At 42.2% G+C, this 25,165-nt stretch overlaps 1 protein-coding gene across 2 annotated transcripts in view; it reads right to left on the bottom strand.

Moving 5' to 3' along the window:
• Positions 1-25,165, bottom strand: part of TULP1 (TUB like protein 1) — a 158,677-nt gene that overhangs the window by 88,687 nt on the left and 44,825 nt on the right. For both annotated transcript variants that reach the window (XM_053457869.1, XM_053457870.1), the window contains exons 3-7: positions 23,301-23,486; positions 15,667-15,765; positions 641-745; positions 290-415; positions 44-129 (exon numbers count right to left, since the gene is read on the bottom strand). In XM_053457869.1, coding sequence (XP_053313844.1) covers positions 44-129; positions 290-415; positions 641-745; positions 15,667-15,765; positions 23,301-23,486 — 602 coding nt within the window. The remainder of the gene's footprint in view (positions 1-43; positions 130-289; positions 416-640; positions 746-15,666; positions 15,766-23,300; positions 23,487-25,165) is intronic.

The raw sequence follows: 25,165 nt of genomic DNA, 5'->3' as shown, positions 1-25,165 counted from the left end.
ACTGATTGTAAAAAATTTTATTTTGTTATTTGGGGACACTTACCTTTTTAGATTTCTTTCCCTTTTTCCCTTTCTTATTTGTGTTCTTGACTGGTTTTTCTTCCTCCTCCACATTAGAATTTAAAGCAGCTGTTGGAGGGTAATATAAGGAGATCACTGCATTATATAGCGAGTTTGTTAATAGTTCTTAACTAAATGCACCATACAGAACAGCTTGCCTTAAAATGTAAAACCATTTAATTTGTAATAAACTCTGTATTTGTGAATTGGAAAGCACACCAATTGTTACCCTTTTTCTTAGTTTTCAAATCTTTAGCTGCATCAGCTTTGGTCATAAACATTGAATTTGTTTCCTCCATTGATGACTTTAGATTCTTTGAACTGAAATGTGAACTTTCATTGTCAACCTCTTGTCCTGAGAGAAAAAAAAATATTTCAATGAATTGGGTGCAAGGTAATAATCCCCGATATCTTCCATTTAAGGAGCTTGGCTTTTTTTTACTGTCATCTGGCTTTTGTACAGTACACCACAACAAATGTAGCAAATTAGATGGCAACATATTTGTCTTAAATAAAAGAAGGCGATGGCACTGTAATTCTAGTTCTGCGTTAGTGAGTTTAATGTGCTATAAAAATGTACCTTTTTTTTTGTGTTTTCCATCCTTTTTTACTGCGTTGGTATGCGCTCCAGAGTTATTCTTCACTTTTACTTTTTTATTTTTCATCTCAAGTTCTTTTTTATCCACTTGAAAACAAGATAAAACATATTATTTTCTGTAATATAAAAAAATACTTTAATTCCTACTTGTCATTGTCAAGAATTAAAGTGGCAGTTCACTTAAATAGATATCAAAGGCAATTGCATACATTTACCAATAATAAAGTTATAACAGATTAAATAAAAAAAATAAAAAGCACTAGCATTTGCTTGCATAAGCCCAAAAGGTTATTTAGAAACAAACAGAAGGTGTTGAAGACATGTATTTGTAATATTAAGCAACTCAAGTATTCAGTATTACTGAGGGAAAGATGTATACCATAGCTCATTCTCAGATCTCTGATCATGGCAGATAGATTACTACTCTTAAACCAACTACTTAAACAAATGTCCAGACTAAAGAGAAATCCACTTGGACTATTTATGCTCTTCACAAATTCAGCAATATGTATATACTGCAAGATGGCCCTTTTTGCTTGTGTCCCGTTATTTGACATTGGTAACCAAATGCTTATCATAAAAACACCTGGTATATCTAATCTATTTCTCAAATTCCATATCTGGGAGAGATGTTGTACACTCCCTGAAATGTTTGTAGTCTTATCACTTTGATTATTTAGTTATATGTAGTGTCACTGTATGCTTGCTATTTACCCATGTACACTTTGTTAACCTTTTTTGTTAATAACAATTAGTATAGCAACTCAGAAATAATTATCATAGCCTCCTAATGGAAGTAATCAGGCAGCAAGGACAAAAGGAGGTTCTAATCTAAAAATAGCATTCAACACAAAATAAAGCTGTTAAGGTTGACAAGACAAAGAACACACAAGATGCTAGACCTAATAACATATACATTATGGTAAAGAAGGTAGGTAATGAGTCCTATACTGTTGCAAAGTAAGCCGAACCATGACTAGGGCATAGCCAAGTTACCTTTCCTTATCTACCCCAAATAAGATACATTGGCTATAGAAGGCCATGGATTTAGTAACCGAGAAATAAAGGGTTAATGAACAAAACACTTGACTGGATAGCAACATACAATTAACAAATTAACCTTAACCATAATAATTTGGCTACGGCTTTAACCTTTAGCCCCTTCCTGAAGATCTTGTCCCAAACTACAGCGAGCTATCCAGACCAAAATTTACCTTCCAGCTGCAGAGCACCAGCCCAGAGGGCCCCAGCCCTTTATCCTATTCCTCCACTTTCTGGCTAACTACCCAGTGGTGTCACCTGTCACTTCACACTTCCCTACAGGGCTTAGATCACTGCCTCTAGCCACTCCCCCGTAGCTGTGATAAGCTATACCCAACCACCATGAAGGCGAGAGTCTCAGTGATTGTCTTGCTGTCCTTGCACGTAGGTGTTTCCAGGGTTGCCTTATCTGTGTTTTGCCAGGAAGGGACTAACCACCAATACACAAAAATATCAGTTTAATTCCATGCTCCAAAGAACATGAAGAATTAAAAAAAGAGGAAAAATTAAAAACTGACAAAAAAGTAACCCAGGAAGAACAATCATGTGGTGGGATAGATTTTTGTTTGGCGCTTTTGACTATATGTAAGTGTAATACTTTTAATGAATGTAATGGGTATTTTCATTCAAAGGAGATGTTTCGGGGGGTTGCAGAAAAGTTGCATATTCAACTGTCTTGCTTTACTATTCATTGTAATGCAGAATACTGGCATGTTTCTCCAGCAATAAGGGCTGAGCTCACCCTTTATAATGCATAATGAAGTGAGTGAGGGGACCTGAGGAATCTGACTGATTTAACTAAACATGTTGCTAATCCACTAACCTGCAAATTGTTTGTAAGGGCTTGTGAATGTCTACACTTTTTGTGAGTTACAGGGGAGGACATGTAATTGCACAATGAACTGGCATGTCCTGGTCTGTATCTCACAAAATAATATCCCGTTACATTAAAATTAAATACATTAAAACAAAATCAAAACTGGGTCTGAAGCACCCATTATTAACCAAAGGGGTCCACAATTTCTCCTCTCTTCCCCGTCCATGTTTCCTTGATCAATTCTGTTGTTATTATCCAGGACAGTGGTTCTCAACTCATGGGTCGTGACCCAAAAGTGGGTCGCGACCCTGTCTTCAGTGGGTCGCGGAGGGTCAGGGCCGGACTGGAGGCATACTGGGAAAATTTCTCTTTCCTGGGGCTGCCTTACACATTCCAGCGGCAATCCGCGAGCAGCAGGCTGTCAGGACCGCGGCCGCAACAATCAGGGCCATCAGGTAGCCTCTGGTCCGGCATGTTCTTTAGTATTACTCCCCGACCGCAAAGCAAGTTGCTTGATTGGTTTGCGGTCGCTGTCTGCTCCTAGTGGGAGGTGAATAAAGTTTTTCTCTGATTGCTCCTCCCCTCTTCATGCTGCAGCCCACGGACAGCCTTTCCACTCCCTCATCTGAGGTTATTTTTGGGTCGCGACTTAATGACCAAAGAAAAGTGTGGGTCCTGAGGATACACGGGTTGAGAACCACTGATCTAGGACACATTGATCTCAAAGGACTAGTACACCACATACGAATTTGGACTTACATTAAAAAAAAAAAGTTTAAGAGGGCCCTTTTTAAGTGAGCTTAAGCACTATACACTCACCGGCCACTTTATTTTGTACACCTTGCTGGTAACGGGTTGGACACCCTTTGGCTGTGCGAGGAAAGGGATTTAGGGATAATTATACGACAAAGCCGGTACATGTACGGGCTTGCAGTGCAACGTGATAATGACAAAGCCCGTACGTGTACGGGCTGCTGTTAACCCCTTCAATCCCGGGGGTTTTTGGTACCTCAAGTCTCTTTTCCTGTGAATAGTGTAATGTAAACTATATATTGTTTTTCTCAAGGAGAGATGCAGCTTTCTTTTGATACCATAGTTGGATGATTAGCTGAAAATTTAGAATGAGAAATTTAGTAAAAACTAGCGAAAATTTGAAAAATACACCTATTTTTTTTTTTTAATTTTCCCTCTGAATCCTCACAAAATTAGGTAAAGTAATGGAAAATCCCCTCCAAGTTTATCAATTCAGGTGTCCTGATTTCAGAAATACCTAATTTATATAGATTTTCCATACTTTCCCGGCACCAGGGAACATACTATAACAGGGCTTGACAAATGTTTTGTGAATCTAGGCGCCAGCTAAAAAAGTTAGGAGCCAGGATTTATTTTTAAACTAACAGTTGGTCAGGAGTGATCTGATCATTATCAGCCCACTTACTAAACTCACAGCATTTGACCTGGAAGCACCCTGGACTTTCAGGTCAGTGCTGGTTGTTGTTGTTTTTTTTTGGGGGGGGGGTTAACGCTTTCAATGCTGATGTTCCATTGGAGCACAGCATTGACTGATATTAAGCCCCACAAGCTTGTGGGGACAAATGTTAACCCCTGCAATGCCACGAATGTGTCATACACAATTGTGGCATTGAAGGGGTTAACACTGCACTATCGCTCTCATGGAGCGATCAGGCAGTAGTGATGGGAAGTTCGGATCATTAAAGTGAATCGGATCATTTCGACTCGTTGAAATGATCCGATTCATAATCCGAATCTTCGGATCACTCAGTGTGACTCACAGGAGTTACTGTTTCCCAGTCCCTCCGTGCAGGCACACTGCCCCTTTCATTAGTCAATGAACCCTCTCCTGCCTTCCTACTCCAGTGATGTCACTGAAGGCAGAGAGTCGTTCAAAGATTCGGATCTTAAAGGGATGCGAATCTTACAGTGATCCGGATCTTACAGTGTCAATGTTGAGGCATTCAGCAACATGGAGATCAGCATCAGGGGCCCTGTGTGGCCCCTCCCCGGACTCCCATTTTAAGGGTTTAGGAAGCGATCAGCAAACACCTCCTAAGCTTCAATGGTGTCTCTGGAGAGCGGTCACAAGTGCCACTGTAAGAGATTTTGCCTCTCCCAAGATGGCAGCATCCTTAAAAAAATAAACAAGTTTCTAGGGTAGAATACAAGTACTGCACTGAACCATGCAAGTCAATGGAGGCCAGCTTTCTAAACACAATGTGATTAGTAAAATGTTTTTAAAAATAAAAAAAATCATGGAAAGAGTTAAAATACTTGCATTTCAAATAGCCAAGGGGTTCAAAGATGTCCCAAATAGGGGATAAGCACGGACTTACCAAAATGAAAAAAGCCCACTTCCCATATGTGGCGTTTTAGCCCCAAACAACCAGACAAATCCATGCATGTACTCAAGAGATGTTGCTGAACACATATTGGAATCTTTGACAGACATATATGAGGAGCTGTAAATTTATACCTGAAGTACAATGTGTATGAAAAAACACATAAAAAAATACCACAAATTTTGACAAAGGCCCGCGGTAAAATTAGTGCATGGAAAAGGTTAAACTCCAACTCCATAGGAGGAACAGTTTCGGGAAGGCCCCGGACCCTCAGATTGGAGCGTCTGCCACGGTTGTCCAGATCTTCCACTTTCTGTAACAGGCTGGATATAGTGGTAGCTTGGAGCTTAAGCTGATCCGACAGAGCGTCAACGGTAGATCGGGTACTAATATTGTCGTGTTCTAGCGAAGCAACTCGTTCACCGATCTGATGTAAGTCACGTTTTATATCCAACAGGTCAGCCCGGAGGGGGGCATGCGTCTCAGTAATGATCGCGACCAGGTCTGCTTTCGTCGGCAAGTGTTGCAGAGAGGCTTGCAAAGACGTGTCTACCTGAGATCGGGAACGCAGGCTCGAGGCAGATGGACCCTCATCCAACGCGTCCTCCGACAGCGCACTTCGCGGACTTTCTGGTGGTGAGGGCCGCAACATGGAGTCGCGGGAGTCCGTGTCATGGACGCTGTGAAAGAACGCCTTCACTGAGGTAGGTGCGGACTTCTCCTTTACCTGAGAGGCTTTAGGGGTGGTAGATGGTCTGGAATGTTTGCCCATCGTGAAGATTATTACCGATTTGTTCAAGTAAAACAGCAGTGGGTCATCGGAGCTCAAGGCTCAAGCAGCCATGTTGGTGAGCAGCAAACCACGCCCCCATCTCGAGTTTCCAAGCCGGCCCAGTCCATAGATATGTCACACTTGCTACTTATGACTGAACATCATAGACTTTACAATTCCTTCCAAACTGTTTAAGTGGCGCCGCCATGTTTGTACTCTTTTTGTAGGGTGCGCTTTCCCCGTTCTAGGTATGCACACAAGGAGGTATGATACTGAATATATGAGTTATTATTGATATGTGTTGGATATGACCTGGATATGAAATGGTTTTCCTGACTGCTAGTGGTCACTTAGCATATCAAAGAATCCAGTATCTATGAGGGGAGACAGGCATATGGTCATCTACATTTGAACCTGGACAAAGCGGCAGCTCCACCGTAGGATTTCACACCTTGTAGAAGGCCCTGGTTGGAGTCCGAGCTTCAAAAGACAAATTTATTAGGGCTGCAACTAACGATTATTTTAATAATCGATTAGTTGGCCGATTATTTTTTCGATTAATCGGATAAAAAAAATGCAATTTTTTTAAATTTAAAATAATGTAATAAAAAACGGACAATTTACACTTTCATCTCTTTATTGCAATGGCCTCTCTCTATTCACCTTCTTATTTTACTGACATAATAATAAAAGCTACAAGAACCCAAACACGGTGTTTCTCAAACTAGGTTTTAATACAAAGTTATTAGTAAATATTAATTCATATGTTAACTATTTTTCATATTTAATAAAAACTATGAGAAAAAAAGCCTTGTTTAAATTTTTTTTATTTACCAAACTGCCCCCGGTTATGCACATCTGACCCCCAGCTTGCCACTCTGCCCCTATATATGCCTTATACCTCCTATATGCCAGATTCCACTGTGCCCCCTGATATGCCTTATACTCCTTATATGCCAGTGATATACAACTGAGCACCCTGATATACCTTTTACCCTCAGATGTTTTATGACCCCCTGATATGCCTAATATTGATATGCCTTATACCCCCTATATGCCCTGAAATTCATAATACCCCCATACACCACTTTAACTCACCCATACACAACTCTGGCTCCTCCCCCTCCCATACACCACTCTGCCTCCTCCCCCTCCCATACTCCACTCTGGCTCCTCCCCCTCCCATACTCCACTCTGCCTCCTCCCCCTCCCATACACCACTCTGCCTCCTCCCCCTCCCATACTCCACTCTGCCTCCTCCCCCTCCCATACTCCACTCTGCCTCCTCCCCCCCTCCCATAGACCACTCTGCCTCCTCCCCCTCCCAAACACCACTCTGCCTCCTCCCCCTCCCATACACCACTCTGCCTCCTCCCCCTCCCATACATCACTTTGGCTCCTCCCCCTCCCATACATCACTTTGCCTCCTCCCCCTCCCATATACCACTTTGCCTCCTCCCCCCTCCCATACTCCACTCTGGCTCCTCCCCCTCCCATACTCCACTCTGCCTCCTCCCCCTCCCATACTCCACTCTGCCTCCTCCCCCTCCCATACTCCACTCTGCCTCCTGTCAGCAACGGATCTTCACTAGACACCAGGGAGCCGGGTAGAGAGAAAGAGTGGCGTATGGGAGGGGGAGAGCCACAGTGGTGTATGGGAGGGTGGCTCCCATACACCCCTTTGACTCCTCCCCCCTCCCATACACCGCTCTGCCTCTCTACCCGGCTCCGTTACTGACCAGCAGCAGAGTCCCTTACAAAATGGGAATTAACCCCTAAATACCGCGATCGCGGCATTGAAGGGGTTAACGCTGCACTGTCACTCTCATGGAGCGATCAAGCAGCAGGGGGTGTTGGGGCTGGTCTCCACACTCGTGTGGAGACCGAAGAACCCTCTCTCCCTGTCTCTGAAGCTTCCTCTGGCAGTTGGGACGCAATTGCTGGTCTATAGACCAGCCATTGCAGGGGGAGTCTCTTTGATGACTGCTGTAGGCTTCCATGCCTACAGGAGTCATCACAGGGCATGTTGGGGCTCGTTTTTACTGTTGCTGGTCTGCCTGGGCTTCCAGGCAGACCACCAGCAGCAGAGCCCCATACAAAACGGGAATCAACCCCTAAAATGCCGCGATCATTGATGCCGCGGCATTCAAGGGGTTAACACTGCACTTTCGCTCTCCTGGAGCGATCAGGCAGCAGGGGGATGTTGTGTCAGGTCCCCACACTTGTGTGGGGACCCAATCAACACTCAACCCCCTTTCCTGAAGCTGCCTGTGGCAGCTGAAAATGCGATTGCTGGTTTTCCAGCAACCGCGTTTTCAGCCTACAGAATCACTCCGTGGGAGTGATCTCAGGCTCGGGGGCGGGCTCTGAGTGGCTGTGCTGTCTGCCCAGACTTCTGGGCAGACAGCAGCAGCAGCAGCAGCGCCCCCCGCGATCACAGGCTGACAAACACCTGGGATTTGTCGAGCCCTGTACTATAAGGTGTACATTTTTTGTATAACTTTTATGCCTATGGCTTAACGGGTTTGGGGGTTGTGCACAGGGGCAGGAGGGTTATACTGGGTAGATGTTATGCTAGGGCAATGGGATGTAAGGTTTTTAATTTTTTTATTATTATCTTTTTATATATATAATTTAAAAAAAAAAAAAAAAATTTATATATATATATATTTTTTAAAAAAAAATGGTTAGAGGTCTTAGGGACCTCCTGAACATGTTATTAATGCCAGTGATGTCACAATGACATCACGTAGCTCACATTATTATATTTTTTATTATTATTTATATTATTATTTTAATGATTTTTTTATTTTGTTTTTTTTTTCAAATGAATAACAGTTTTTTTTTTTCCTGCTTCTCTGTTTCAGGACGGGAGGGGGGGTGAGAGACATGGTTTCTCACTCCCCTCCCCGCGATCCCCCTGCATCGATCACACTGTGATCTCTATGCAGGTCCTCACAGACGTGCATAGAGATCGCAGCGTATGTGCCTCATCGGAGGCCAGGATATCCCCCGCAGGTGATATCCTGTCCTCCGATGAACTTCATGCAGTTTGCAATGTAACAGCTTTCCGGCTTTCATGCCGGAAGCTGTTACATCAGATCTGTCAGGGGGAGTCCAGGCTGTCAAAGGACAGCCTGATCTCCCGTGCAGCGGCAGGGATGTGTCCCTGAGGCTGCAAGAGGACATAGGGGATTCTTGGATTGCGTTTTTTGGACGCACCGGTACGTCCATAGGGGATTGAAGGGGTTAAACGCCTGCTCACCGTGGATCTGGGGAGGAAAAGCCCTCCCCGCAAGAAAAATAGCTAGAACAGCTTAGGTAGCGATCTTCCTAAGCATAAACCGTGTTGCTGACATGCCTCAACATCGATATGGAGGCATGTAGCAACACAACCCCCCTATCCCGATAGCCTTGTGATTGCTCTGAAGAGCAACCACAAGTGCTATCATGTAAATAACGTTGCCGTCATTCACAAGATGGCATCAACAATAGAAAACTGAATGAGTTCACAGAGGGTCTATCCAGACCCTCTTGAGAACACTCAAGCTCCTGCAGGTTGAATGCAGGTACTGTCCCAAATATGGGACGTGGGCACAGACTGACCAGATGTCTAAATGGCAAAAAAATACACACCTCACAAAGGTGGCCTTTTACCTCCTAAATAACCCAACAAACAAATTTTGGGGTGTTGTTTGACATGGACATATACCAGGAGCGGTAAATTTATACCTGAAGTACAACGTGTGTGAAAAAAATACAAAAAAAATTACTACCATAAAGTTTGACAAGGGCTGATGGTAGAACTAGTGAATAGAAATGGTTAAAATACCAGCATTTGAAATACCTTGGGGTGTCTAGTTTTTAAAAATATATGGTTTGATGGGGTAAATTTAATTGGCCAGCTTCAAAGATACCCGAAATAGCACATGGGGCAGAATGACCAGCTTTGAAATATCAAAACACTAGTAGTACTTATTGCCCCATAATGTGCATAAAAAAGCAAAAAAACATTAAAACATTGGGTATTTCTAAACTCAGGACAAATAGTAGAATCTATTTAGCAGGTTTTTCCATTAGTTTTTGCAGATGAGTAAAAGTTTTAAAAAAGTGAGAAAAGGTCATTTTTTTACACGAAATCACAATATTTTATCATTTTTAATAGTAAATTAGATGATATGATAAAAATAATGGTATCTCAAAAAAAGCACCTTGAAAAAAACAATATATAATATGTGTGGGAGCACAAAATGAGAGAGAAGAAAATCACAGCAACACTGAAAAATTTTAAAAGAGCCATTTTCCCAAAATAGACTACGAGTAAGAAACAGTCTTGTCATTAAGGGGTTAAAGGTAAGTAGACAATGCAGTAGAGCAGCAGGTAATGCTAGCAGACTGTTTGGTTGTATAGCAAGAGGTATTAGCAGTAGGAAGAGGGAAGTGCTCATGCCGTTGTACAGATCACTGGTGAGACCTCACTTGGGGTGTTGTGTACAGTACTGGAGACCGTATCTCCAGAAGGATATAGATATGTTGGAGAAAGTTCAGAGAAGGGCTATTAAAATGGTTTATGGATTACAAGATAAACCTTACCAGGACAGGTTAAAGGATCTTAACCTATATAGCCTGGAAGAATGATGTGACAGGGGGGATATGATAGAAACATTTAAATACTTAACCCCTTCAATCCCAGGGGTTTTTGATACCTCAAAGCCCAGAGCAATTTTCCCCTTTTAAGCGGTGTGTCGGTTTAGCGATTATTCTCTTTTCCTGTGAATAGTGTACCCATGTAAACTATATATTGTTTTTTCAAGGAGAGATAGAGCTTTCGTTTGATACCATAGTTGGATGATTAGCTGAAAATTTAGAATGAGAAATTTAGTAAAAACTAGCGAATATTAGAAAAATAAACTCATTTTTTTTTACATTTCCCCTCTGAATCCTCACAAAATTAGGTAAAGTGATGGAAAATCCCCTCCAAGTTTATCAATTCAAGTGTCCTGAATACCTAATTTATATAGATTTTCCAGACTTTCCCACCACCAGGGAGCATACTATTAGGTGTACAATTTTGTATAATTTTTATGCTTATGGCTTAACGGGTTTGAGGGTTGTGAACGGGGGCAGGAGGGTTTTACTGGCTAGATGTTATGCTAGGGCAATGGGAAGTAAGGTTTTTTTTTAAGAATTTTTTTTATTATCGTTTTTTATATATTTTTTTTAATTTTTTTACATTGTTTTGTATTTTTTATATATTTTTTTTTTTACACAGTAATGGTTAGAGGTCCTCCTAGAGACCTCCTGAACATGCCAGTGATGTCACAGTGACATCACAGCTCACATTATAATTTTTTTTAGTATTATTTATATTATTATTTTAATGATTTATTTAATATTATTTTTAAATGACTAACCGTTTTTTTTCAGCTTTTCTGTTACAGGACGGGAGGGGGAGTGAGAGAGAGTGAGTGAGAGAGATGGTTTCTCACTCCCCTCCCCGCGATCCCCCTGCACCGATCACACTGTGATCTCTATGCAGGTCCTCACAGATCCCCGCAGGGGATATCCTGTCCTCCGATGACGTCCATCAGCAGTGACGCAACCCGGAAGGGAATGCCCGATCGCGCGTTTGAAACTGCGCGATCGGGCAGTTTAAGTGTAACAGCTTACCGGCTTTCATGCCGGAAGCTGTTACAGGCGATCGGACTGCAGAAAGCCAGCAAATCCCGTGCAGCGGCAGGGATGTGTCCCTGACGCTGCACAAAGGGCTGGACGTACCGGGACGTCCATAGGGGTTTCTTAGTGGGCGTTTTTTGGACGTCCCGGTACGTCTATAGGGGATTGAAGGGGTTAAAGCGAATCAACAAGATAAAGGAAGAGAGTTTATTTAAAAGGAGAAATACTACCACAACAAGAGGACATAGTCATACGATAGAGGGGGAAAAGATTTAAGGGTAACATCAGGAAATATTAGTTTACGGAAAGGGTAGTGGACGCATGGAATAGCCTTCCAGCAGAAGTGGTAGATGTTAATACAGTAAAGACATTTGAGCAAGCATGGGATAGGCATAAGGCCAAGCTAGATATAGGAAAGTACTCAGAGGTTGGGCAGACTGGATGGGCCTAATGGTTCTTATCTGCCGTCACTTTCTATGTTTCTATGCTTACCCCTGCATACTAACACTCAAAAAACAGCTTGCGGAGTCGCTAAAATTTTAATTGTTTGTGAAGGTATGTAACATGAGGGCATGTGGGTTCAATGATAACCTAAATGTGCTCTTCTGATTATAAGACGACCCCCCAAAATCTGAATATTACTTTAGGAAAAAAAGAAAGCCTGAATATAAGATGACCAGTAAATGTTAATTCATGTAAACTATGTAAACTATTTTTTTTTATAAAAGCTATGATTGAGAAAAATATTTTGTTTTTATTTCCTTTTATTTTCCAACCTGCCCCCCCCAGTTATGCACATCTGGCCCCAGGCTTGCCACTCTGTCCCAGAAATGCCTTATACCCCCTATATGTCACTGTGCCCCATGATATGCCTTTTGACCCTCTATATGCCACTGTGCCCCATGATATGCCTTCTGACCCCCTATGTGCCACTCTGCCTCCAGAAATGCCTTTTACCCCTATATGCCACTCTGGCATTTAGGGGGTTAAAAGGCATATTATGGGGCAGAGTGGCATATAGGGAGGTTTAAGGCATTTCAGGAGGCAGAGTGGCGTATAGAGGGTTAAAAGGCATTTCTGGAGGCAGAGTGGCATTAAGGGGGTTAAAACGCATATCATAGAGCACTCTGCCTACAGAAATGCCTTATTAGGGTATCTTTGAAGCTGGCCCATGCAATTTACCCCATCAAATCATATATTTTTGAAAACTAGACACCCCAAGGTATTTCAAATGGTAGTATTTTAACCCTTTCCATGCATGAGATTCTACCACCAGCCTTTGCCAAAGTTAGTGGTAGTAATTTTTTTGTATGTTTTTTCACACAAATTGTACTTGGGTATAAATTTATAGCTCCAGGTATACATCACTATCAAACAACACCCAATGTGTGTTCAGCAACATATCCCGAGTACAGTGATACCACCCATGCATGGGTTTGTCTGGTGTTTGGGGTTAAAAGGCCACATTTGGGAAGTGTGTCCCCCCCCCCCCCCATTTTGGTCATGTGCCTATGCCCTATCTTTGAGCCCGGCCACTCCAATTTACCCCATCAAACCTTTTTTTTTAATTAATTAGACACTTCTTCGGTATTTTAAAAGCTTTTACTTTAACTCTTTCCATGTCAAGATTTTTGGGAAGATACAGCGCTAATGATCCCTGATGCTGATCTCGGTGTTGCTGAATCCCTCGACATTGAGGCTTTACAGCAACGCCGTTTAAGCGAAGAAAGTGATCGTAAGTGTCAGACGCGTCATTGGTTGTAAAGTGACCGTTTTTGCATGACGTGCCTGATCCGTCAATGGACATTAAGGGGTTAAAATACCTCACAATGTTGTATCTTTTAGAAATGATAGTCCTTTTTATTAAAAGGTCTGGCAAACAAAACATAAATATAAAACAAACAAAAAGAAAAGCCTTGATCTCTGAGCACTAACTAACAGTTGTAACTGACTTGATCAGTGGACAGCTTAACCGATGCCAATACAACATAATAAAACACGGACCTTTCTTCTTCTTAAGGAATAGTTCAGCAGACTCTTTTGGAGAGAAATGCAGTCTCACTCACTGCTTGTGTCTTTCTCCCCTGAATCTCTCACAGGACAATTTTTGTAGCAGTTTCTGCTGCTCATTGCTACCAGGTGATTAACTTCCTGGGAGATGCAGAACTCCTGGACTGGACTCATCACCTGCTGCAAGTAAACTATGGAGTGGAGCACTGGCCCCCCCTTCTCTCCAAAATGCTCCACCCCATGGACCCAAACCTCATTACAGAATTTCCTTCAGTCTGACTACAACAAAGCATCCAGCAACACCTTTATGTGTCTCCAAACAGAGACGGCAGGGAAAGTGCTAGATTGATGTCACGCACAGAGGCGTGACGTACTCCGAGCAGCAAGTTTAATACTCAGCTGTGCTCAGTGCTCAGTTATTGTGCCAAGTACAGCTGTTTAAGTTTGTGTTTCCTGATATCCTGATTTCTAGCCGAACCCAGCTATTGATTTATGGACTTTGCTGAATTTCTGTTACCCTGACCCCGGCTCCGTGTACTGACCTACGCTTCATTAAGTGGATCTGGCCCTGTTTCTGCTTTGTGCCTTTGGTTATCCTGCATAACGGACTCCACCATCTCCCACACCTTACACCTATACACATAGAGTATCTCACAAAAGTGAGTACACCCCTCACATTTTTGTAAATATTTCATTATATCCATTCATGTGACAACACTGAAGAAATGACACTCTGCTACAATGTAAAGTAGTGAGTGTACAGCCTATAAATTTGCTGTCCCCTCACAGTCATTAATGTCTGAACCTTGGCAACAAAAGTGAGTACACCCCTAAGTGGAAATGTCCAAATTAGGCCCAACTAGCCATTTTCCTTCCCCGGTGTCATGTAACTCATTAGTGTTACAAGGTCTCAGGTGTGAATGGGGAGCAGGTGTGTTAAATTTGATGTCATCGCTCTCACACTCTCTCATACTGGTCACTGGAAGTTCAACATGGCACCTCATGGCAACGAAAATTGCTGCTCTACATAAAGATGGCTATAAGAAGATTGCCAAGACCCTGAAACTGAGCTGCAGCACGGTGGGCAAGACCATACTGCGGTTTCACAGGACAGATTCCACTCAGAACAGGCCTCGCCATGGTCGACCAAAGAAGTTGAGTGCACGTGCTCAGCGTCATATCCAGAGGTTGTCTTTGGGAAATAGCCGTATGAGTGCTGCCAGCATTGCTGCAGAGGTTGAAGGGGTGGGGAGTCAGCCTGTCAGTGCTCAGACTATACTCTGCACACTGCATCAAATTGGATTGCATGGCGTCGTCCCAGAAGGAAACCTTTTCTAAAGATGATGCACAAGAAAACCCGCAAACGGTTTGCTGAAGACAAGCAGACTAAGGACATGGATTACTGGAACCATGTCCTGTGGTCCGATGAGACCAAGATAAACTAATATGGTTCAGATGGTATCAAGCGTGTGTGGCGGCAACCAGGTGAGGAGTACAAAGACAAGTGTATCTTGCCTACAGTCAAGCATGGTGGTGGGAGTGCCATGGTCTGGGCCTGCATGAGTGCTGCCAGCACTGGGGAGCTACAGTTCATTAAGGGAATCATGAATTCCAACATGTATGGTGACATACTGAAGCAGAGCATGATCCCCTCCCTTCGGAGACTGGGCCGCAGGGCAGTATTCCAACATTAGGTCTCCAGACCTAAACCCTATTGAGCATCTGTGGGGCATCCTCAAATGGAAGGTGGGGAAGGGCAAGGTCTCTAACATCCACCAGCTTCGTGATGTCATCATGGAGGAGTGGAAGAAAACTCCAGTGGCTACCTGTGAAGCTCTGGTGAACTCCATGCTCAAGAGGGTTAAGGCAGTGCTGGAAAATAATGTTGGCCACACAAAATATTGACACTTTGGAACCAATTTGGACATTTCCACATAGGGGTGTACTCACTTTTGTTGCCAAGGCTTAGACATTAATGGCTGTGTGTTGAGTTATCTTGAGGGGACAACAAATTGATATTGTTATACAGGCTGTACACTCACTACTTCAGAAAAGATATAATAAAATATTTACAAAAATGTGAGGGGTGTACTCACTTTTGTGAGATACTGTATATATAAACATATACATATATATATATATATATATATATATATATATATACACATATACTTGCATATACATATACACACATTTAAACATAAACACACACACATATATATATATATATATATATATATATATATATATATATACATATATAGAGAGAGAGAGAGAGAGAGAGAGAGAAATTAGCTGTTTACTTTTTTACCTTTTTAATTGTTTTGTACATTACCTTTTTGAATCTTGTCTTTACCTTCACATACATTATCACTGCCACCTTTCTTTTTTGATTTCTTTGGTAACTCTTCATCCTCTGAGCCTCGTTCTGATCCTATTTTCAATGTCACAAAAGAATTATAAATATGCTGGTTTGCACTTTTTTGTTGAATGCATAAAGTCTTTAAAGTGGGGGTGCGGCCTATATTCGGGGTCTAGCGCAGCAGGCAGCGGGGTTAGGATACAGATCCCCCGCAGCGGTGCAGGGGACCTGCATCCTACTCCCCGATTTGCTCAGACAGCCTCCCCTGCCAGCACTTCCCACGGGGGGGTGCCGGCACGGGAGGTTGTCTAAGCGCATCGTGCACCGGAAGTTGCATACGCGTATTGCGTAGATGTCCCCCGCCGGCCCCGCAAGACACCCGGGAGTCTTCTCCGGTAAATCGAGGAGGGGGGGCAGAGGAGGACAGTGGCAGCATATCTCGGGGGGGGGGGAGGACAGTGGTAGCATATCTCGGGGGGGGGAGGAGAAGGACAGTGGTAGCATATCTCGGGGGGGGAGAAGGACAGTGGTAGCATATCTCGGGGGGGGAGGAGAAGGACAGTGGTAGCATATCTCGGGGGGGAGGAGAAGGACAGTGGTAGCATATCTCAGGGAGGGAGGACAGTGGTAGGGTATCTCGGGGGGGGGGAGGAGGACTGTGGCAGCATATCTGGGGGGGAGGAGGACAGTGGCAACATATCTCGGGGGGGGGAAAGAGTGGCAGCATGTTTTTTTTGGTGCTTTTTTAAAGAAAAAAACTTTTTCTTTAAAAAAGCACCAAACTTTTAGGGTGCGGCCTATATACGGGGGCGGCCTATATCCGAGCCAATACGGTATATGGTTTCTCTTAACCGTATTAATTCTTAATTTGTATTTTGGAATTTTTAGTTAGTTGTTCATCACCACAACTAAGCACGGATGTTTGTTATGAGGATCTCAAAATACTGTGATAAAAAGTAATGAATAGAAGGCAATGATAGAAGTGCTTCAAGTGTTATCAAAGTAGCCATTACGATTAACCAGTTAACTAATGGTTGTTTCTGACACCTTTATAATAAGCCAGTTTTAGTAGTGAGTTAATGTAAAAAATTGTGTGGATGACAATGCACAGAAATGGCCCTCAAAGAAAAGAATCAGAGGTTTTTAGAAATGCAGTCAGATAAATCATGATGCCAGAACATGAGCCAAATGAAATCCTGACAAAGGTGTGAGTAATTTTACAAACACATTACATGCTAAGTCTTAGATCCAATGAAGATCATTTCTTAATGCCTGGTTTACCAAAATAGAAAAGTGATTATATTTTTAGTTAAGAATTGTGTTACAGGCTATAAATCGTAACAAATTTGGGACACATTTTGACCACTTTAATGTAATAGACAGAATAGCAATGATCCTCTGGTGGTGTTTCCTGTAGAATACCTAGTGTATTTGGCACCAGGGACTGGTATAATATTGGCAAGTATATTTTTTTCACAAATTTGTGGAAAAAACTAGAAATCTTTTTTACTTATAAATAAATTAACCCCTTAAGCAAGGCTGGATTAACATTGGGGCTGATGGAGCTGCAGCTTCAGGCCCCTACCTGAAAATGGGCCCAGCCAGGGCCGTCTTTAACGCAGGGCAAAAGGGGCACTTGAGCCCACAGCAACCACGGTCGCCACAGCTGCAACCGGGCCCGTCACCCCAGGGGGCCCAGGGGCGACCCCCACGATCACTTCCGCAGAGACCAGCTACTTACCTGTGTGTTACCGCAAAGGGGATGCATGATGCCAGCGGAGTCACGTGACGTACATCACATGACCCAGCTGCGCGTCTGCTTTTCCTGGGCAGTTAAACAGAAGTTGTTTGCACAGAGTGCAAGCAACACAGAAGGAAGCAGCAGCCCCTGCAGAAGTCTGCGAGCGGCACAGACATCTGCAGCTCAGGTATGGGGGTGGGGGAGGCTGTATGAATGAGTATGTGAGATTGAGTGAGTGAATGAATGAGTGAATAAATGAGTATTTGTGAAGGCGTGTGTCAGGGACTTGGTCCATACAGACGACTGTAATGACCCAGAGCGCCCAAAGATGGTGTTCAGGAGTTATTGCACAGTAGAGGAGTTGGACAGGGCCTGGTGCAGGGCGACTGCACTCTTCAGGGTGTTGAGCACCTAAGGTTGTAAAGCCACATACCAGGGCCCTGACATAGCAGCAGATGTTGTCCAGAACAAAACAAAGTGATATCCAGCAAGCACCCTGGAGCAGGCATGAGACATAGCTCTACAGATGAATGTGCAGGATGCTGCAGGCTGGGAGTAGGGAAGCTAAGCAGAGTAACAGCAAGCATAGCAAGCAAGGGGGGCAGAGCAAGGAGCAGGGAGACTGACCAAGAAACATAGCCAGACAAGACATACATGATACAGGACACAACAAAGGACAGGGAACAAGGAACACAAGGGATGGAGTGAGGAGCCAGGATCCTCGGATGCTTTTCCTTTAAGCAAGAATAGGATATCTTAAACTGGGACATGGGGAGAGGAGATAGGAACCAAAATCCTCAGATGATTCAGGGAAGAGAGGGCAAAGGCACTTAAAAGACTGACACACACACAAATACAAGACTAGCCTAGGACTAAAGGATAACAATTGGAGATTCCATCACATCATATGGCCATAGTATGCTTAGCCCATCACTACGCCAAAGTACTCCAATATTCGGTGGGTCCTAACACTAAACCCTGCCTGCTAAATTACTAATAAACTAAAACTAAACATTGAATCTAAACTCAAATTCAAAAAGGACATACCTTTAGACTACTGACTAAGTCAAACATAATGGGTGGGGCACACCTTATAAAGGAAACAGAGCTGAAGCAAAGAGCAGAACTGGAATCAAGGAATCAGAAGCACAGAACACAGTATATGGAAATCCAGGAATGGATTACAGCAAAAGGGGAACTGTAGCGAGACAGGAGAAATCAGAGATATGCAGCTCCGGCGCCTGGATGGACCCAGACAGCGTGAGAGAATATTTGTGAATGAGTATATGTAAATGAGTATCTGGATGAGGGAATTTATGAGTATCTGTGTATGAATGAGTGAATTAATATTTGTGAATGAATATGCGTGTGATAGCATGGATGCATAAAGGGGGGGGCATTTTTTGTTTGGGGGCAAAGATCCCACATGCAGGCTGTTTTCGGGGCAAAGATGCCACAGGAAGGCTGTTCGGGGGTAAACATAGCAAGTAAATACACAAATGTGAATTCGCCCAGGCCAGGCCTTTATCTGTTAGTAGGCATACCAAAAATCCTATTTTGGCTATCTCAGTAAGAAAGGCCTGGGGTGCAAGTTCAAATTAAATCCCCACCTAGTTAAAGAAACATCTGCACTATAACAGGGAGTTGGTGCAGCCACACAATGAGCCATTAGGGAGAGGAAAACCAGTGCAGGTAGGGCAGAACCCTAACGTGATGTCATACAATTCAACATGACACCACTCAATCCTGTGTCCTCCTTGAAATTAGGGGAATAATAATGCTGTCCTCTTTCTACTAATGAGTCTCTACCTTTGCCCCCTCTTGGATCCACTCATGCTCAAGTGGCAATATAAGCAGCTTTTGTGTGTTTTAGAAACTCCCTTCCTTACTTTTTTAACCTATTTTTCTCCTTATAGTGTCTCTTCTGCCTCCTTCTTGTGTTTTCTTATGCTTTTGCTTTGCCTTTCTGTCTCCTTTATTCTTGTGCAATTTATTTTGCTATGTCTCCTTTTCTGAACCTGAATCAGGAATCTGCACACACTCCCCACAAGAACTTAGGTGCTTAGCTGTGCCAGGAAGGGCCAGCTCCCCAGTAAATCAAAATAGAAAAAGGCTCCAGGCACTCAAGGGTTCCATCAGGCAGATTTATTGAAGGAGAAGGACAACAACGTTTCAACCTCACGATGAGGTCTTTATCAAGTTGATTTTTCTGAACCTAACTTGTCTTCCTCTTTTTTTCTGTGTTTTTCATGTCCATCTCCCCCTTTTCTCTTGCTGCCATCTTTTCTGCCTTATTCTCATATAAGAATTGAAGAGACAGAAAGAGAGAGATGCAGGGGAAAAAAATGCAAGATATAAAAAGTTCAGCAAGACAAAAAGAGAAAAAAAAGGAGAGAGGAACTTGAAAAACACAGAAAAGAGGGACGAAAGCCATTAAAAGTCAGAAGTAAAAAATAAAGTGGTATAGCAAAAGAAACTATACAAGAATCAAAAACACAGAAAAAAAGATAAAAGAAAAAAAAGGAACTGCATAACATGTTTTTCCTTTGAACTTACATTAGAATAAGGCAGTTAAAAAGAGGACAGTAAGAGGGAAACAGATATAAAAAAGGGCAAAGCAACTTGAACAGCAGAAAAAAAATGAAAATCATTTTGCTATATTTTTTTGCACCTCTTTTAATGACATCTCTTCTTTTTTTCTGTGTTGCTCTGTTTTTTCTATCCCTTTTCTCTCTTGCTGTACTCTTTTATGATTGCTTACCTGTCCTTTTCCTTTATTTTCTTATTTATATCCAGTTCTATTCAATATTAACATTTTTTTAATTTTACTTATTTCCTTTAGTGACATACCAGTCTTTAATTTTCCTGTTCAAGTAGCCTACACTAGAATTCTTTTTTTTAGCAAGGTGTCCCTCTATCACACAGGACATGGATAGAATGTGGGCACTGACCCCTCTAAAGGGGATTCCATATATTTATATCACCTCCTTATGTCACTGGAAACAAAATAGTGCCTCCCATGTTTGTTTTTTTATATTTAACCCCTATTAAGGTATAAAGGACATGTACCACTCTGTGTTCTTTAATTACCCCTGTCTCACCATGACTGTAACTTGCAAAATGTAAAGCTGCATGCCCTCACAAGCCCTCACAAGCCCTTGCAAACCAATCACAGAGTAGTGGTGTTGTTTTCAGTATGTTAAGAGCATGTGATTTCATAAATAAACCCAAAAGGCATCTTTTACTTTACTTCTTCTATTTGAATGTAATAATAGCTCAGGAGCAGTGGTACAATTTGTTCCTGGTTTGTAAGACTGTAACATGTATGTAAAATATGGTGGTGGCCAATAGCTCAGGGCACTATAAATTCAAACATGGTCTATAGCAGTGATGGCGAACCTATGACACGCGTGCAGTAGCGTACCTAGGGGGGGGCGGTCCGCACTGGGTGCCGCTCATCAGGGGGGTGCCAACTTGCCGGCACCCCTCCAGAGACGGACAGTAATGTCCGCCGCTGGAGGAGCAGGCTCGCAAGGGAGCGGTATCGGAGGTCTTTAACAGACCACCGGCTCCCTTGAGTGATTTTAAGCCGGTTCAAGGATCTCCCTTGAACCCGGCTTAAAATCACTCAAGGGAGCCGGAGGTCTGTTAAAGACCTCCGATACCGCTCCCCTGCGATCCGCGCGGCAACAGCTGAAGCCGTGCCCTCTGAACCCCGTGCCCTCGGAAGAAGAACTGAAGAAGAAGAGGAGCGAAGAGCAGGAAAAGGAGCTGTAAGGAGGAAAGGTAGGAAAGCATACAGTGAGAGTGGATTGGTGTATGTGTGTGGATTGGTGTATGTGTGTGGATTGGTATGTGTGTGTGGATTGGTATGTGTGTGTGGATTGGTATGTGTGTGTGGATTGGTATGTGTGTGTGGATTGGTGTATGTGTGTGGATTGGTGTATGTGTGTGGATTGGTATGTGTGTGGATTGGTATGTGTGTGGATTGGTATGTGTGTGGATTGGTGTATGTGTGTGGATTGGTATGTGTGTGTGGATTGGTATGTGTGTGTGGATTGGTATGTGTGTGTGGATTGGTATGTGTGTGTGGATTGGTGTATGTGTGTGGATTGTTATGTGTGTGGATTGGTGTATGTGTGTGGATTGGTGTATGTGTGTGGATTGGTATGTGTGTGTGGGTTGGTGTATGTGTGTGGATTGGTATATGTGTGGATTGGTATGTGTGTGTGGATTGGTATGTGTGTGTGGATTGGTATGTGTGTGTGGATTGGTGTATGTGTGTGGATTGGTATGTGTGTGGATTGGTGTATGTGTGTGGATTGGTATGTGTGTGGATTGGTGTATATGTGTGTGGATTGGTGTATATGTGTGGATTGGTATGTGTGTGGATTGGTATGTGTGTGGATTGGTATGTGTGTGTGGATTGGTATGTGTGTGTGGATTGGTATGTGTGTGTGGATTGGTATATGTGTGGATTGGTATGTGTGTGGATTGGTATGTGTGTGGACTGGTGTATGTGTGTGGATAGGTATGTGTGTGGATAGGTATGTGTGTGGATTGGTATGTGTGTGGATTGGTATGTGTGTGGATTGGTATGTGTGTGGATTGGTATGTGTGTGTGGATTGGTATGTGTGTGTGGATTGGTGTATGTGTGTGGATTGGTGTATGTGTGTGGATTTGTATATGTGTGGATTGGTGTATGTGTGTGGATTGGTATGTGTGTGGATTGGTGTGTGTGGATTGGTATGTGTGTGGATTGGTATGTGTGTGGATTGGTGTATGTGTGTGGATTGGTATGTGTGTGTGGATTGGTATGTGTGTGTGGATTGGTATGTGTGTGTGGATTGGTATGTGTGTGTGGATTGGTGTATGTGTGTGGATTGGTGTATGTGTGTGGATTGGTGTATGTGTGTGGATTGGTGTGTGTGGATTGGTATGTGTGTGGATTGGTGTATGTGTGTGGATTGGTGTGTGTGGATTGGTATGTGTGTGGATTGGTGTATGTGTGTGGATTGGTGTGTGTGGATTGGTGTATGTGTGTGGATTGGTGTGTGTGGATTGGTATGTGTGTGGATTGGTGTATGTGTGTGGATTGGTGTGTGTGGATTGGTATGTGTGTGGATTGGTGTATGTGTGTGGATTGGTGTGTGTGGATTGGTGTATGTGTGTGGATTGGTGTGTGTGGATTGGTATGTGTGTGGATTGGTGTATGTGTGTGGATTGGTGTGTGGATTGGTGTGTGTGGATTGGTATGTGTGTGGATTGGTATATCAAGGGCAACATACGAAATCAACTGATGAACAAAGAAGTTACTAAGCAGGTATGTTAAATAATATGTTTTTGGTTTATTAAATACAATTATAGATTGCAATTATACATTTTTGTAGTTTAAACTATAAATCGCGCAAAATTATGTTTTTTTTGTCGAAGTGACACACCACGCGAGTTATGCTCGATTTTTTGCCGATTTTTGACACACCACGCCAAAAAGGTTGCCCATCACTGGTCTATAGGCTAGTACGGGTAGAATACTGAGACAATGAGAGAAAAATAAATAGCAACCAAGCAATAACCAAAACTAGCTCAATACACATGAAATGAAGACATGTCATGTCCAAATTATATAGACACCAAGACATTAGATGTTTGGAGTGTACGTGGAAATCAACAGACTGGGAATATACTGACACAAGATCACCACAAAGTAAATGCCAATGTATGTAACACGACCCAACTCCACAAGATACCAGAAGCACACAATGCCCCTTCCCAAATAATTTATTTACTTTAAACAGCTATAAAATGCAATCAATGTTAGCATTGTTAAATAGAAGTATCATAGTAGAATTCCTAAGGTCTTACCTGGTCCCTGTTTATTAGTAGCTGTCACATTGAAGTGTGACAATCCTGGCCCCTTTTTCCCCTTGGTTTTAGCTTCTTTAGGTTTTAATGTCACGGATTTTGTTTTAGATATGACTTCCTTTGATTTGGATGTATTCTCATTTTCATGCATAGTTTCTCCTTTTTTCTTTTTTCTTTTCTTTGTGGCTGGATTAAAGTAAATAAACACAGATCGTTGTCAAAACAGTAGGTTTCCATAGTTTTATTATTTCAGTACTGTGCCTCAACTACTTGTATAAAAATATGCTTTTTTAACGGGACAGGTCAATGGAAATTATTTAGATCACAGTGTTTAGATAGATGGGGATTTCACATGAGTGCATTCATACCGGTACTGTATTCAACCATGCAAGTCAATGGAGCCAAGCTTACTAATCATTTTAAAAAAAAATTGGTAACAGGTAAAAATAATTCCCCAGTGATGTCACCATCAGGGAATCCATCCAACTCTAACAAAATGTAAATATATATATATATATATATATATATATATATATATATATATATATATATATAGTGAATATATAGCACTATTTTTAGGACTTGCTCATAAAAATAGGACACGGGCACAGACTGCCAAAAAACTGCACACCCAAATGTGGCCTTTTACCTCCAAACAATCCAACAAACGCATGCATGGGTAGTACAACTGTACTCAGGAGATGTTGTTGAACACATATAAGGGTGTTGTTTGACAGTGACATATACCAAGAGCTGTAAATTCCTACCTGAAGGAAACCACACAGTTTGACAAAGGCTGGTTGTATAATTAGTGCATGGAAAGAGTTAACATACTAGCATTTGGGACACCCAGAGGTGTTTAGTTTTCAAACATATATACGGTAATTTTATGTGGTAACTTGAACTGACTGGCTTCAAAGGTGTCCCAAATACAACATGGGGGCAGATTTGAAAAAAATGGTTTTGAAAAACCAATATGTTACCTACTGCCCTATAACTTGCAGGAAAAAAGCAAAACTCGTAAAAACTAATTTCTTAACTTAAGGTAAATATTCAAATCTAATTAGAAGTTTTTTCATTTGCATTTGTATATGAGTAAAATATTTTTGAAGCAAAAGTCAGAAAAACTGCTTTTTTCTAATGTTTTTACCATATTTTATACTTTTTTTATGGTAAATTATATTATATAATTAAAATAATGGTATGTAAAGAAAGCCCTTCTTGTCCTGAAAAAAATATATAACTTATGTGGGTACAGCCATTATCACAAAGGGTACAGAAAACACAGAACAGCTCTGTCTTTAAGGGGATAACAGATTGTTCAATATTGTAATTTGATCATAAAATGTTTTAAGATAAATTTATACACAAATAATGGTAATTCCAAAGGCTTCACTTACCCTTTTTTGCCACTATATGTGAGGTAGGGGAGGAGGGAAATTAGTTATTAACCCCTTAAGGACCAAGCTGTTTTTTTATTTTTTTGTACTCTTTGTTACCAAGGCTGTTTTAACAGTTTTGTGATGCTCATGTTTACCTGTAATTTTTAGACTTGTGCATTCGTCTTCGGGCGAACATGAAAACGAACACGAAGAGTGCGTTTTTTTGTCCGTTCTGAAGAAATGTAGAACAGAATACAGTGCCGGTAAAATGTAGACGAAGACGCACAAACACGAAGAATCAAAGATTCTTTGTGATTGTCTTTGTTTTCGCCCAATCAGCTCGCTCTTGTTACGTAACGCTAAGGGTCTGGTCCAATGCCTGTGCTGCTGTTTTTTTAATTCAGAAACCACCTTTATAAGACCAGAGCTTGCCTGAGAGATCTATTCATTTTTGCTGTGACTGCTTTGGTAACACTGTTGTGC

Source organism: Spea bombifrons, chromosome 2 (genome assembly GCF_027358695.1).
Source record: "Spea bombifrons isolate aSpeBom1 chromosome 2, aSpeBom1.2.pri, whole genome shotgun sequence".
NCBI classification, from domain to species: domain Eukaryota; kingdom Metazoa; phylum Chordata; class Amphibia; order Anura; family Pelobatidae; genus Spea; species Spea bombifrons.
The sequence above is the reverse complement of the archived record's forward strand: the minus strand, read 5'-3'. Positions and strand labels throughout refer to the sequence as shown.